The following is a 16328-nucleotide window of genomic DNA, read 5'->3' as shown; positions in this document are numbered from 1 at the left end:
TGATATGTGAGCGACTAAGGGCTCATTCAAAGCCTCGATGCTTGCTGGGTTAAACTCAGTTTGAAAAGAGAAAAATGAGACTGAAAAAGCAACAGCCTGATGTCAATCTGTTTGATATGCATGAGAAAGATCGAGTACTTAAACAGAATTTTATGTGCGATGAAAGGAGCATGCTGAAAATGTGCAACAGCTTGTGCGTCTACCCCCCATACGTAGTAAATGTTTAGCTTGCCGCAAATGCAACAGGAACTATAGCATTTCATAACTACACTCACTTTAAATATATCAAATTACTAATAATGATGAAAAGCAACGACTATAAGACACAAAGCAGTCTCCATTTATACAAAGCCTGGACGTGTTTCACTTACCATTTGCAAAAATGCACTTTTTGAGCGCCTCGTTGACGCCCTCGCACACCTTCAGGTCGCTTGTGTTTATGGCACAGGCCAAAAAACTCCTCATCTCTTCAGAGCAGGCCTGCTGCTGCTGCTGCTGCTGAGGCCCCACCTGCTGGTACGGCTCCTAATACACACAAGACAGAGAATTAAATCATGTGTGTGATAAAGATCAAAACAGAGTTTAACATATCTGTACATTATATGTATTTACAATTTAACACTTTATTCAAGTTTTTAATTATTAGTTATTCATTAGTTATTCGAGATAATAATGAAAAAACAACTTGAATGAAATGAAACCATAACAAATAAATTACATTTAAAAACAGCCTGTAATTAACATAAAATTACATCAAATAAGAATAATTACAGAAACACTGGGACTAGAGAAGAATGTCTTCTAATGACAGACCTGCATACCGTGTCTCAGACACCCTAATCTTCCTTGAAACTGTTCCAGTCCTGTGGCTGGCTAAAGCTGGGCTTACCTGATAAGTGATGTCAGGCCTGGCAGGCTCTGTGTGTCCTCCACCCAAACCTCCCGTCATAGTTTGTGTAATTGTGGCGCCTACCCCCGACCCTACTGCCACCCCAGTGGCTGTAGACGCCATCTGGGCAAACATACCCGGCTGCCTGAGCGCTGCGGCTGGACGTGCCAACAGCGGACGGAGGCTTGAAGCACCTCATGACCTGCACTTTCCTAGCTAACATACGGCACTATGACATTACCTAAACGTTAGCATTTGTGCTAACTAAAAATATCTACTCTACCTTTCTTTAAAAAAGGGGAATTAAACCCTAAGTGTTACCTGGCTGGAGGGGGCATCCTCGACGTCCGGCTTCTGCTTCCTATCGGCATGTTGAACACTTAGATCAGTTTACCTGTGGGTTTGAATAAAAACACACTGGCTGTGTCCCAATTCAGGGTATGCATTGGGAGAGAACTAACGGCACTATAAAACAGAGACTCAGAAAATGCATGGCAGAAACAGGAAGACCATGGCCTCAATGCATAGGCCTAGTAAAAATACACGAGATTAACACAAGGCCCTCAAAAACTTACACCATTTGAGGTTGTTCATGGGAGACCTTTTCCACTACCAGTGACAAGTGAACCCTTAGACAAATCTGTCAGAGAAACAACTCTGGCAGAATGGATGACAAAACTACTAGAAGACAAGGATATTGTTTTGAACAATAAACTGCCGTACGACTCTTCTCCAGTCTCTTGCAGGTTGAAACCAGGCGATTGGGTCCTAATACGGGTGCTCCAGAGGAAAAATTGGAGCTTGCCTCGCTGGGAGGCCCATACCAAGTGTTATTGACAACACCCACAGCCTGTAAAATTGCAGAGAGACCCTCCTGGATACATCAGAGCCACTGCAAAAAGGTTGAGGTCCCGGGAAGCCCCGACACCAAGGAGGAAGCACATTAGGGAAGCCTCACCTACGCTTGGTTGCTTCGGGGGTGAGGGGGGGAAGTGCTGATTGGGCCCCCGTCGGGTAAGCCCGCACTCCAATCTCCATCCGATCAACTTTAGGGCAGCCAGGTGCAGGTGTGATGGACCTATGTGCAACCATGGGAAGGGGAACCCTCCTGGTTACCTTGACTACAAAGCTCACCCTTACAGGACCCCAGCTGATGCCAACAGCAGCTGAGCCACGAGGCAGACAGAGAAGATGGACATACGACAACCTCGACCTAATGGACATGACATGAGACTACATCCATCCTTGGATGAAAATGCCTGATAAAGATAGGTGTTTAACAGGACCACAGAGAAAGACTGTTACATTTGCTCGCACATACCGAGCGTATTAACACAACCATTTATGGGAAACACCCTGGAACAGGTGCACTAATTCTGATCTCCGACCACACCTTCAGAATGACTTGTGTAAAGTGCACAACAACATCAACATCCTCATCCAGGAAGAAACGCTCAACTTCAACAGTCAGACCACATGACTCAATCTGGGGAACCGACGTACCTGAAGAATTCAAACTCTGGACAACTGGACAAAAGGTACTCAACCCACTCTTCCCGTGGGCAGGAGTTGGAAAACATGTTCTCAGAAGTGAGACACTGGACTATAGATTCGGCTTGTTCCTCAATGCATCCTGGAAGGTCAACGAGGGACAAAACCAAGAAATAGACGCTCTCAGAATTGCTGTAATGAAACATCGTGTAGCACTGGACATGATCCTGGCTGAGAAAGGAGGATTGAGTGTCTTATTCAACACCACGTGCTGCACCTGTACATTCTTTAAACATGGCTTCAGATTCTATAGAGACTGTTGATCGGCGTTGGAGTTTCCCTGGTTTTATTTTGCTTTTCTTTACTTGAGTTATTCCTTGTTTAAAAGCTGTAATCTCACAGATGATAAGTTTGTCACTCACAGCATATGCAGATGTACCAAAAACCAAGGAAGATCATGAAGACTCATTTTCCTATTTGTAAGATGAAAATGAAGTGCAACTAATTATGTAGTAACTGAAAATGTGAAAGACAAATCGGTACTTAGTGATAACATGTACATTTCATTTCTCTGATAAACAGGAGGGAATGTTAAAAGAAAATTGTACATAATGTGATCAGCTACATGAAATGTGCCCTTTTATGGATCACTAAGCAAACCACATGTCTATGTGACTTTTCACCTAATAACTTGTGTGATAAACAACTTACAGCTTCCTCTTTCTGTAAGAACATACAGATTTAGAAAAAGGGGAACCTCAGCTCTGAGTTCTTAGAATAACTCTGTTTTATTTGTACGTACACACACACACACACACACACACACACACACACACACACACACACACACACACACAGAAAAGTATAAATAAAGCACGCAGACAGTGATGAGACGCAGGTCGTGCATCCATGACTGCCCTCGCGAGTAAAGACAACTGCAGTGTTTGTGTTTTCTAACTCAGGTGTCTCAAGCTGAAGAACTGCGGGGTGATTCTTAAGAAATCCCCTGTCACGTAGTAAATGTTTAGCTAAACATTTACTTTAAACAGGGTATAAGAACCAGTCTATTTACAATTTAACACTTTATTAAATTTTACAATGATTAGTGATTAAGTAGATTTATAATTGATTCAAGATATTAATTTTTTAAAAAATGAATGAAATGAAATGAAACCATTAAAAAAAATAAAACAATCAAAGAATAATATTAGAAAAAATTGATTTACAGCAGGTCTTCTAATGACAGACCTGTAGAAAGAGATAAAAAAAAAAAAAAAAAAAAAAAGGACAGTTAATACTTTAAATTGTTTAAACTGACTTAACATACTTGGGTTAAGGCTCCCCCTTATGGCCACACTGGGTATTACAGGAGTTTAGAATAGTGCAAAGGGATTTGGCTTTGATATGTGAGCGACTAAGGGCTCATTCAAAGCCTCGATGCTTGCTGGGTTAAACTCAGTTTGAAAAGAGAAAAATGAGACTGAAAAAGCAACAGCCTGATGTCAATCTGTTTGATATGCATGAGAAAGATCGAGTACTTAAACAGAATTTTATGTGCGATGAAAGGAGCATGCTGAAAATGTGCAACAGCTTGTGCGTCTACCCCCCATACGTAGTAAATGTTTAGCTTGCCGCAAATGCAACAGGAACTATAGCATTTCATAACTACACTCACTTTAAATATATCAAATTACTAATAATGATGAAAAGCAACGACTATAAGACACAAAGCAGTCTCCATTTATACAAAGCCTGGACGTGTTTCACTTACCATTTGCAAAAATGCACTTTTTGAGCGCCTCGTTGACGCCCTCGCACACCTTCAGGTCGCTTGTGTTTATGGCACAGGCCAAAAAACTCCTCATCTCTTCAGAGCAGGCCTGCTGCTGCTGCTGCTGCTGAGGCCCCACCTGCTGGTACGGCTCCTAATACACACAAGACAGAGAATTAAATCATGTGTGTGATAAAGATCAAAACAGAGTTTAACATGTCACAACGAGCTTCAGTTCTGTATCACAATGATGGAATATCTTCCATCAATGACACAAAGTAAATATATTTACACATCTATCGATAAAAATGCTGAAATATCTAAAACTGCAATCCTCAATCTGCTCAAGTGCGTGTGGTTTCTCAGTCCTTTCTGTCATAAAGAAAAGCAGTAGTAAAAGCAGAGTAAATGATTGGTCATCACTCATATCTTAAATTCTACTATGAATGTAACTGCATAAAGATAATAGTGATGTACTGGGTTCAGGGTTAATGAGACAAACATCATTATGCATATTTCCCTGCACTTGTGTGAATGTAAATAAACCACATTTGGCCTTTGGACTTTTGTTTTGGTTATAAACACCCCAAATATTTTTCATAACTGATGTTTTCCTTCAGCAGCAGCTGTGTCTGTATTTTCAAATTAAACTTATCACATGTGTAAACATAAAAAAAAACCAAAAAAAAAAAACCCAGATTGAGTAATTCATCTCTAATCGACCAGCATGGATTGCACTCAAGAGTCTTAATGAAAGCAAGATGATTCCTTCACTGCTTTTAGTTAAAAGTCTCAATATTCATCATATTGTTTCCATCTGGCTGTTATTATATTGAGCTACCACAGTGCATGTAACTGCATCCATGTGTTACATAAAATGTGGTGTTTGTTTTTCACCTGCTCTGTGGTGCAAAGGCCCTGCATACCGTGTCTCGGACACCCTAATCTTCCTTGAAACTGTTCCAGTCCTGTGGCTGGCTAAACCTGGGCTTACCTGAGTGATGTCAGGCCTGGCAGGCTCTGACTGTCCTCCACCCAAACCTCCCGTCATAGTCTGTGTAACCGTGGCCCCTGCCCCCGACCCTACTGCCACCCCAGTGGCTGTAGACGCCATCTGGGCAAACATACATTGCCCAGATGGTGTGCCGACAGCGGACGGAGCCGGTGCGTAGGGGGGGAACCGGGGCCGTAGGTGGTGGGGATGGTGGAGCCCGGGCCGTAGGTGGTGAGGACGGTGGAGCCCGGCTGTAACAAAAGCGTTTTGTTAAGAACTTTTTAGTCCAAACACAATCAAAAACAGATATGAGCTGACATCTGTTATTCCAGCTATTACTCTGAATCACAGCAAAGGTTTATGAAAGCTTAGATAAAGGTGAAGCTCTGATTCGGAGAATATCTCCACACTAGTAAGACAACAAAGAGCTACTTTCAGCTGATCACTTATTCACAAGCGAGAATAATATTCAGATGCTCTTCTTGATGCAACCACAAAGGGATTTGCGTCTCCTCCTGGGATCTGTTCTTCACTTGCTAAGAAAAAGTGTTATCCTGTAGCTGGATAAAGTAAGCCCACCTGTGTTCAAAGTGAACTTTAAACAACATGTCACTGTGGAAAATAATCAGTCTTTCCCTATGCAGCTTGGCCTTACAGGTGGAGACATTGGTACAAATTATTAAGCACCAAGAGTCAAAAGTGTTCTTGCAATTCTTAGTTTCAGCTATATATTCAGCTTAGTTTTGGATATATTTAGTGAAAGAGAAATGAGGACAGAGGGATTATACTTCCCACAAGGAGAAGAGAAACAGAAATACTTCCAACCCTTGTGCGACTTATTTAATTATAACTCGGAAGAATAAAGTCTCAGTTTAGCTGCAGGTTAGAAGACAAAACTATAGAAGTTGATGCAACTCCACTGGCTTCGCTAGCATGTGGGGATTTTTACAGAGGAAACCACGATAAAGACAATGACCTTCATCATTTTCATAACACAGTAACTTTCTGAGCAATACCCAGATTAACCAGCAATTGAGGTTTAAATTGAAATGATCTTTATAAGCTACTTGAAGCACCTCATGACCTGCACTTTCCTAGCTAACATACGGCACTATGACATTACCTAAACGTTAGCATTTGTGCTAACTAAAAATATCTACTCTACCTTTCTTTAACAAAAGGGAATTAAACCCCAAGTGTTACCTGGCTGGAGGGGGCATCCTCGACGCCCGGCTTCTGCTTCCTATTGGCATATTTGCTTAAATAAAAAACAGTGGGACAGTCGGGAGACAAATTTGTAAATGCTATTGGCGGTTGGCAAACTTGGGGATTCTCCAACGATCGCTGAATGTAAAGCGTTTACTTTACATTCGGTGACCGTTAGTCAATTCTGGTTACTTCCAATTAAAATCCGACTACCAAGAAGAGTGTCACTAATGTGGACACCAAGCGCACCAGTAATGGCAACGAGATGACAAAAATATGACTGTGCACTGACTGTAATACTTTTGCAATAGAATAATCGTTTTGCAAAAGAATAAGTAATTTCTGCTGACCTTGGCTTGGATATGAGCCCTTATACAGGGAGTGCAGAATTATTAGGCAAGTTGTATTTTTGAGGAATAATTTTATTATTGAACAACAACCATGTTCTCAATGAACCCACAAAACACATTAATATCAAAGCTGAATGTTTTTGGAAGTAGTTTTTAGTTTTAGCTATTTTAGGGGGATATCTGTGTGTGCAGGTGACTATTACTGTGCATAATTATTAGGCAACTTAACAAAAAACAAATATATACCCATTTCAATTCTTTATTTTTACCAGTGAAACCAATATAACATCTCCACATTCACAAATATACATTTCTGACATTCAAAAACAAAACAAAAACAAATCAGCGACCAATATAGCCACCTTTCTTTGCAAGGACACTCAAAAGCCTGCCATCCATGGATTCTGTCAGTGTTTTGATCTGTTTACCATCAACATTGCGTGCAGCAGCAACCACAGCCTCCCAGACACTGTTCAGAGAGGTGTACCGTTTTCCCTCGTTGTAAATCTCACATTTGATGATGGACCACAGGTTCTCAATGGGGTTCAGATCAGGTGAACAAGGAGGCCATGTCATTAGTTTTTCCTTCTTTTATACCCTTTCTTGCCAGCCACGCTGTGGAGTACTTGGACGCGTGTGATGGAGCATTGTCCTGCATGAAAATCATGTTTTTCTTGAAGGATGCAGACTTCTTCCTTCAAGCAGTGGCTTGAAGAAGGTGTCTTCCAGAAACTGGCAGTAGTACTGGGAGTTGAGCTTGACTCCATCCTCAACCCGAAAAGGCCCCACAAGCTCATCTTTGATGATACCAGCCCAAACCAGTACTCCACCTCCACCTTGCTGGCGTCTGAGTCGGACTGGAGCTCTCTGCCCTTTACCAATCCAGCCACGGGCCCATCCATCTGGCCCATCAAGACTCACTCTCATTTCATCAGTCCATAAAACCTTAGAAAAATCAGTCTTGAGATATTTCTTGGCCCAGTCTTGACGTTTCAGCTTGTGTGTCTTGTTCAGTGGTGGTCGTCTTTCAGCCTTTCTTACCTCGGCCATGTCTCTGAGTATTGCACACCTTGTGCTTTTGGGCACTCCAGTGATGTTGCAGCTCTGAAATATGGCCAAACTGGTGGCAAGTGGCATCTTGGCAGCTGCACGCTTGACTTTTCTCAGTTCATGGGCAGTTATTTTGCGCCTTTGTTTTTCCACACGCTTCTTGCGACCCTGTTGACTATTTTGAATGAAACGCTTGATTGTTCGATGATCACGCTTCAGAAGCTTTGCAATTTTAAGACTGCTGCATCCCTCTGCAAGATATCTCACTATTTTTGACTTTTCTGAGCCTGTCAAGTCCTTCTTTTGACCCATTTTGCCAAAGGAAAGGAAGTTGCCTAATAATTATGCACACCTGATATAGGGTGTTGATGTCATTAGACCACACCCCTTCTCATTACAGAGATGCACATCACCTAATATGCTTAATTGGTAGTAGGCTTTCGAGCCTATACAGCTTGGAGTAAGACAACATGCATGAAGAGGATGATGTGGACAAAATACTCATTTGCCTAATAATTCTGCACTCCCTGTATTTGACAGTAAAATAAATCACTTGGTGTGTATAAGTAAAAATGGTCTGTGGATGCAAATACTCTGCCTTTACTTTTTGAGTCAATAAGATTTTTTTTTCTAGATAAGTTGGGTGGTAAGTAAATATGTTTCCAAGAATGTTTAAGAAGAAAATAACACATTTAAACGCATGTGTGTCATAAAATAAGTTAATTATTGTTTGCATGTGATTTAGTTTCTCTAAATCAGATATCATCCATGAATCTTCATGTCTCCTCCTGCCTGGCACCTCTATCTTCAACATACACTATCCCTCCTCTGCACATGTCCAAACCTTTTCAGCCTTGCCTCTCCAACTTTGTCTCCAGCTGCTGAATACAAGCTGTCCTTCTGAAACAATCACGTCTAATCTTGTCAATTCTGGTTACTCCCAATTAAAATCGGAACTTCAACTCTGCCCCACATGTTGTGTCCATCACTGCAGAACAGTGGAAAGAAATCAGAAGCTCTTTAGCAAAGGATATTTTTGCATCTTTCACCCCTATTCTCAAAACTTGTATGGTGTCCAATAACTGGAGATAATTTATCTGAATTTCAGGTGCAGGACCACACCTCCTGCGCTGGTATATGCCTCCTGCGCCACAAGCTGTTCTTCTCTCCTTTTTTCCCAATTCAGTCACTTCTCATTAGATCTGCCTGGCCTGGGATCTGCTGCCAGTCCCCTCTGAGGCCGTTCCCAAACCGCAGCTTCAATTTGTGCTTTCTCAATCTGCTGTTATCAAACTTAAATAAGGATGTGGTCCCAGCTTGTTAAAAGCAATTCATAATCTTAAATTGATCAAGATGTTCTTTGCATCAGCCGTTACTTCAGTATTCCTAGAAGTCCTTTCTCATCCAATTTCAGACTTAAACCACTTTCTCATGTTTTTTCTTTTGTTTTTTTTGTTTTTTTGAAAACTCAAGAGGCCTTTTTGTCCAGGCTCTGAATCAACAGAGAAGATGTTAAAATAGCATTTCCTAAAGTTCACAGTGAAGAATTATAGGAATTATTTTATGGTTACTGTTCATAACCATCATCTTTATCATTGCATTAAGTATCATTTCATCAAAGTGTTTATTGAAGTTGCTGGCATTATGTTATAATTTATATTATAGGGGTTATCATAATCAAATATTAACATTTTTATTACAGGTGCAGTTATAACTACTTTAAAATGATTGAGTTAAATATATATGTATCATAACTCATATGCTGAGTATATTGTTACAGTAAAATAGTAGCTGAGCAAAGGCCTGAATGTATTCAGCTTCTTGTGGTATTTGAGTTTGCTTAGTTACAGGTGACAGAAGGATGTCCAGTCCATGGTGACCTCAAAGGCCTTAGGTCATCACCATATTCGGAAGAGTATGCCACAAGGAGGAACCTCTATGTTGCATTTAATTCTTAAAATACATGAATGTTCTGGACATGCAAATTATGTGTTTGAAAGCGCAAGAAGGGGCGTTACAATACCCTGATGTTATAAAAGCAATCTAGAGTGTATTTTGGGTAGAGATGTACAACTGTTCTGCAGTTTGCACCTCTCCACGCGGTGTGCATTCATTAAAATCAATTGTTTGAACGACCTTTTCTGGACTATCATTGTTTTACTCTCATCCTCAATTTCGAACCCGTAACAACAGGTACTTAATCTAATCCATAACTATCTGCAGAATTCAGATGGTTGAGGGTGGAGTTTCAGATAAAACAATTGAAACTGTTGTTTATTAAACTGGTGTACAAGATCTTGAAATTATTTCAATACATCACTGTGGACTACTAGAACTTCTGGTCAAAATGAGCTTTACCTTAGCACAACTTTGGGTTTGGCAAGATCAAAATTAAAGACTGAAACCAGTTTATTCCAAATATATTTAAGATAATTAATATTTGGATGATCTTTTCCTTCTTTAGGCAATTTAGACTTAGAGAGAAGACTCAATGCTGTACCAAGGAGCTCTCTCAGGGGGAAGTGAGTCTTGGTTAATGTGTAACAATAAAACAACATTCTTAGATATTCAAAGTCACCCTTCACCAACTGGTCCTTTTAGTTTTGTAAGATGTAAGTGAGGCTTTTTCATTCCACATAAACATGTTTGCTATCTTAGGAAATCACCTAAAAAAGGCAAGAGGAACTCTTGTCTCCAAAATGTGAAGTGAGCATAAAATATTCATGCAATAATCCTTAAAAAATGCTTTATGTAAATTGCACAAAATACCAACAGATGTGTGTTTCAGAGGTTTATTCTTAAACAAACCTACTGATAAATGTGGAAAGCCAACATTTTTTCCATTTTCTGCTCTTTTACCAAAATATCTGGTCATGTACCAGTACTTCATTGCTTTTTATAGAAATGTACACAATCTGGTATGTGCATGACTTATAACTATAAATTATACACAGATTTATAACTACAAAATTATATACAGCACTTCCCAATCGTAGTTTACCTCGCAACAAGGATTTCAATAAAGCAAAATGATCACTTATTTCTTAAATTGATGAGTAAGGCCAAAAAGGAGGACAAGTTAATCTTTTTTCCCTTTCTTCTTCTTATGCTTATGAGATTGTCCGCCTCCCCATCCCCCTCTGCTGCCTTTTGAGCTTCTCCCTGTCCATGCTGGCATAGGAGGCTCAATTTCCCCAGGTCGTCCTCCTCTGTCTGGCACGCTGCCCATCAACGTCTAGTGACAACAGTAAAAAAAACAACAACAACAAAAGTAAGAAAAGAAAAAGAAAATGTTTACTTAAGGATTACTTAAGGATCATTAAGGATCACAGACACATTCATGATTGTACCTTGTAAACAGAGGTGCTTGTTCCAGCTTTGACCGGGTCAATGAAGGACTGATCCTCTCTGGCAGCGAGCAGCAGAGATGGAGACACTTGGGAGGAGCCAATGAGGGACGCAAGATTAGGTGCCGAAGCCAGCGCAGCACTGCGCTCCTGTAAATAAAGGATGGACTGAATGGAGATGTCCGATATTTATCTTCTGCGTCACCAGCACATGCTCTGACGATGGCCTAAAGCCGACTGACATAAAAGTAGTCTGTTGCAGTTCAGTCAGACCACACGATGTCAGTGTTGTCCTAATAACGCAGTGATCTTGCAGACAGTAACAGACATTTACTGTATATAAAGATTCAACATAGCCTAGGCCCCTTTGTTTGCAAAAGGACATTAGACAAATGGGTTCTCACTAAATTTATGAGCGAGTAAACACCCTCCTAATGAGTTTATCATCTCAGTCAGCAGTTTTATTCCGGTTTACTATGGCGTTCATTTTAAAAATTATGGCACCATGAAGGATCTAAAAAAAAGATAAAGATGATGAATCAGGGAACGCCTAACCTGCAATTAACAAGTCAGTCCTGCAACACGCAGTGTCCCTTGGTTTGTTACTCGGATCCACCCTCCTTCAGTTTGAAGATGAAAATAAGATGATGACAGTCAAAATCTCAGATTAAGGCTTCAGATGTGCTGCTTATCTCCTTTATTACATACACTCTACTTGTTACAGGTGTTAGAGAAGGCAGGGTTCTCATCCATTTTGGAGATATTTGATTCAGATGCAAATGAAGAACCACAGCTAATTTTGTGCATTAAATAAACTTCCGAGTGCCGCTAAGTGTCTTCACAAATGTTACTCTAACCTGGTTTTCTTCATTCTCAGTCACATTAAAGTGGACCTATTCCGTGCCATATTTTCTTTTGTATTTATTCTCATATTTAAACAGTCAAAGTTTTAAATGAGGTAAGCATATGAACAAGTAATCCCTGCAAACTAAGCATAAACTAAGCACCGTAGCTTGCCTCCACCAGTGTATGAATGTGAGCGTGAATGAATAATGGCATTGTAAAGCGCTTTGGGTGCCTTGAAAAGCGCTATATAAATCCAATCCATTATTATTTAGGCTTCAGACTACACAAAACGCTCAGTTTCAATCACTTCTTTACTACTCTTGCATTCAACTGATATCAGACGCTAAAGACACCCTTAAAATGGTCATCTCGTGGATCCGTGCTGTATTCCAATTTCAGTGAGAAGTTGGAAATTTCAAGTTTGCAGCTGGAATTTTCAGCTAAAACCCTGAATCAAGTCGGACTTCCCACGTAAAAAGTCAGAGATCACACCAACCCTAACTTTGTAATCCAAGCTGGCTGCGGTGAGAACTTGTAATCTGTACAACCACTGTTCTGTATTTGTGACTGCTAAATAAACCATACACGTGGTACTGACCAGGCTCTCTGTGCTGAGGTGCCATTTTTAAGCACAGTAAATAAATGAATAATCATTATGTTATACTCCAGACACTTCCTGGAAGCCTGCCATGTGGTTAACTTATGTACGAAATCACTCCCAGCTCCAAAATCCAACTTCCAATGTAAAAACCCCACCTGCTGTTCAAAGCTTCTGTTTGCGAGGGGCACCCAAGTAGAAGAAATCTGCCTTGTGCTTAATTTATTCTACCAAGGTTGTGTCAGTATTTGCCTCTGGAGGCAGGTTTTTAAATCACCATTGCAATCGAACAAAATCTCAACTGTGCAGTGCCCGATGTGGACGACACTGTGCATCAGTTAAATGCTGATTGGTTGAAAAGTGGGCCAGAATAAGGTACAGCAGAGTTCACCAGAAGTGGAAAAAATACATTATGAAAAGCTGAGAAAGGCGCTACAGTGCACACTTTTCATTGTTTTTAACACTGTTTAACTTCAGCTCTTTGCATGTTAGAACTTTGCTCTTGTCTGCAGCTGTCTGACAGACTGACAGCAGCCCAGGTAAGGGCCACAAGAGCACATTTTTACAGTGCCCACATCTGACAGGAGACGCCCTCTGCAGGTAGATGGGCAGTCCGAAGCTCCCTCACGCACTACCACTGCTGAACTAAGATTTCCTCATTAAAAGGGAATGGACTGAAGAGATGAACCAAGGCTCAGAGTAAAATAACCCAGCTAACAGGCAAATGATCCCCTTCGGTAGGAGTTTATAAACAGAGTTATTTAACATTCCTACCTTTTGTTTTTCTCCCCATGCAAATGATTCAAGCGTAACCTGAAAGCGCGTGACCATCATTTGTCGCCGACGCCGATAGTCCTCGGACAGAATTTCATTCATTTTTTTCACTTGAAGCTGAGAAACAGAAAGAGGCAAAGATGTAAATGCCACATTAGAGTCACGTCTAAAGTCTTGTGAGCTGAAAACAGGCCTGGCACCTTACCCATTGCTCTGAGCTGAGGCTGCTGCTGAGAAGAGGGTTGGTCATGTCTCCACTTGGTAGGCGAGAAAGCCTTGCATTCACCTGCGTTAAAGCAAATGTTTTTAAACTCCTCTTTCAATGCTTCTCAGTCTGTATTCGCAATTTATTCATGGCTCAATCTCTGTTATTTCAAGTTTACCTCGTTCAAAACGTCCTCAAACCGAGAGGAGGCGTCCATGTTGAGAGCACGCAGAAGTAAAATCCATTCTGCTTGCATCTCTGCCTTCCTCCTGTTTTCACCTGAACCGTCATCGCCTTCGTTTTCCTCACAAAAGTCACGGCTCAGATCTTCAACTCGCTGCTCTTTTTCAGAGTCCGCTTCTGTCGCCCGCTCGTCAGGATGTGACTCTTTGTACTTGATAATGCGAGCTGCTTGCAATTCTGATACAAGGAACTCTGCAAGATGTGCAAAAGAGGTTTTAAGAACCATCAAAATCCACGAGCACTGCAATCATCTGTTCTTACTACAACAGTATCCACCACAGTCCTGTTTCTCACCAGCGACTTTGTTGAGAGTGGAGGGCTCCAGCACCTCAGAGGTCAGCACAGCGAGGGGAGAGGATATGTTTGATAGTACATTTTTCAGCTCTCCCGCCAGCAGCACATCACCTGACCCTCCTGAGTCTAAAAAAGGACAATTAAGCCAGTTTATTTAACACATTTCACTGCAAGTTAAGTCAGAGAGATCTGATTTTTTTTTCATGCTTATATTTGTAACATAGTATTCAGTAACCTGTTCCTCTCTTTCATCAGTTTGTTTACCAAAGCATGTTTTGGTTGTAGTTATATAATGCATATAAATTACAGCTAATGTGAAGTGCATCTCACTAGTTCCATATTAAATTAATTGCGGGTAAAATTATGAAAATTGTGTCACTATCCAGATGTTTCCAAATCCAATTCTACTCTACATGTGAAGATGTTTTGCTTTTGTAGAGCATCTGTCAACTACGATATACGTGTAAAAATATCCTGTTATTTTTATTTATTAAAGGCATTTAAATCGGCTGTTCTGTAACTGGTTTGGTGAATTAATGTGGATGTTTTCAGAAAGGACTTGCATTTTGTTTTACATTATATAAAAAGTTAGGTCGATTCTTAAGCAGATGCTTTGCTCGGTCGGCCCACTTGAGACCACATTGACCCTTCTGCGTGAGACAGTAAAAAATCCACAATCGTGAGATGGTTTCCTCCTTCCTTGGGAGAATATGTTCTGTATTACAGGCAATAGTTAAACATAAAAAAAGCCTCTCTCAAAAATTTTATGAATGAAAATCTCAGGCCTGAGCCTCACCTCGTAGCTCCGGGCAGAGAGTCCTGAGCTCTGCGCACAGCCAGCTGAGCAGCGGGCAGGGAAGCTCGTCACATCTGCACCGGGAGAGACAGCGGCTGCCCGGGTACCTGACCAGGAAGTAAGTGGAGGCGACAGGTGAGATTACCCGTTCACCCGTCAGGCGTATCGGCAAGTGTCATTATACATCAAAAGCCCCAAAAGCAGGCAGAGAATAAGGTTTCTCTTCTCAAATTAAAGTTTCGTAACGACGAAAAACAAACATATTAATCACCCCAGAGCTTTAATGGCTGAAACTGTCCCCGCGTTCCTCTCCATGAAGACAGACCTGCACGGCTTATTCTTTACTCTGCGAAGTTCAAGTGTGTTTACAAGGAGTGCTTCCTCCTTTAACACCCAGGACGCTCACCGCCCCCTGCTGGCCGGAGTGCGCGCAACAACTTCATAAATAACCAAGTCATTCACTAGTAACGGAATTAATAAATAAAGGATAAATTACAGAATGTCCAACGATTTTACAAAATATGAACACAAAAGTACAAGATTGTGGAGCAAGTGTATGAAAAATTATAAAAGTTAACAGTATTATTTGCCCCAATTTAAAAAAAGAAAATAAGTAATCGTGTTTTTTTTAAACAACAAAAGCATAATTATAAAAAAAAAAAATTAAATGCAAAGCAGAACAGGAAAACATTACAGTTTGTATGAATAAGTTTAGGTTATTTTTCTGTTACAGAATTAGTGAATAAAGTAGTACATTTAGCTTTTCAAAGGTTTCAAACTGTTCGTGTAATATTTACTCTCCCTCAACCTCCCACTTTATGCGTCTCTATTTGACAGCATCTTTTTAAAACTTTCTCCCGTGATATAATGAAAAAGGTTTCACTCTGCCCGCACACATCACACCTTTCTCACTTCTTGAGAGGAACAAATTGTCCTATGAGGACGGAATACGCGTTTGTTTGCCCATTAGGGGTCACCAGAGGTCTAGTGTAGCCTGCTGTGTTAACCCAAGATAAATCTGCTGGCATTAAGTACCTTTGAGGTGGGATGCAACTAAACAGATATAAGATAAGTGATATGTGATGTTTGTGTAATATATGTATGGTCGGAAGGGGTCAATTTTTCACTGCAGGCAACTGCAAGTGACAAATAAAGGCTTCATTCATTCATTCATTCATAAGGCCTTTCCTCGTGTGTTTAGCATTTATATTATTTAATACTTATATTAGGAAAGGGTTTTTCTTTCTTCATCTGGAGATTTTACATGCAAAACATAAAACAAGGGCTGTGTAGCATTGTTAAAACTATAAGGCTGCTTACACAGTAAAGCATCAGCAGTGAAAATCAATAATTCACTGTATTTAAAAGATGTTCAGACGTTTTACTTTTGATTGTCTAAATTAGTGTAGTTTTAATTATTTTCTGCTACTCAAATTTAACTTTAAATCAGATCTCAGTTGTCATGCTAGAATTC

At 40.5% G+C, this 16328-nt stretch overlaps 2 protein-coding genes across 6 annotated transcripts; both read right to left on the bottom strand.

Annotated features, from left to right (window-relative positions):
• Positions 1–383: 383 nt before the first annotated feature.
• Positions 384–6733, bottom strand: LOC120432933 (coiled-coil-helix-coiled-coil-helix domain-containing protein 2-like). Of its 5 annotated transcripts, none has more exons than XR_005608208.1 (3): positions 4152–6733; positions 1211–1283; positions 462–525 (listed from the first exon to the last, which is right to left on the bottom strand). XR_005608208.1 is itself a non-coding variant. In XM_039598337.1 (3 exons), the coding sequence occupies exons 1-3, from the start codon at positions 5275–5277 to the stop codon at positions 3603–3605; spliced, it is 312 nt and encodes a 103-aa protein (XP_039454271.1). In that variant the 5' UTR covers positions 5278–6730; the 3' UTR covers positions 1306–3602. The 5 variants fall into 5 exon arrangements, 1 of the variants encoding a protein (XP_039454271.1); XM_039598337.1 differs by lacking the exons at positions 462–525; positions 1211–1283 and adding an exon at positions 1306–3628 and having other exon boundaries at positions 4152–4305; positions 5146–6730; XR_005608210.1 differs by lacking the exons at positions 1211–1283; positions 4152–6733 and adding an exon at positions 814–1187 and having other exon boundaries at positions 384–525.
• A 3264-nt stretch (positions 6734–9997) lies between these two features.
• LOC116328167 (protein FAM98B-like) lies at positions 9998–15220 on the bottom strand. The gene is made up of 8 exons (XM_031749888.2): positions 15126–15220; positions 14855–14961; positions 14059–14184; positions 13700–13956; positions 13522–13602; positions 13317–13433; positions 11102–11248; positions 9998–10986 (listed from the first exon to the last, which is right to left on the bottom strand). Exons 1-8 carry the CDS (start codon positions 15167–15169, stop codon positions 10831–10833), a joined length of 1035 nt encoding a protein of 344 aa, XP_031605748.2. The 5' UTR covers positions 15170–15220; the 3' UTR covers positions 9998–10830.
• Positions 15221–16328: the final 1108 nt, after the last annotated feature.

The sequence above is a fragment of the Oreochromis aureus genome, linkage group 14 (genome assembly GCF_013358895.1).
Source record: "Oreochromis aureus strain Israel breed Guangdong linkage group 14, ZZ_aureus, whole genome shotgun sequence".
NCBI classification, from domain to species: Eukaryota; Metazoa; Chordata; class Actinopteri; order Cichliformes; family Cichlidae; genus Oreochromis; species Oreochromis aureus.
Note: the sequence above shows the minus strand (reverse complement) of the source record. Positions and strands in the feature narration are given on the sequence as shown.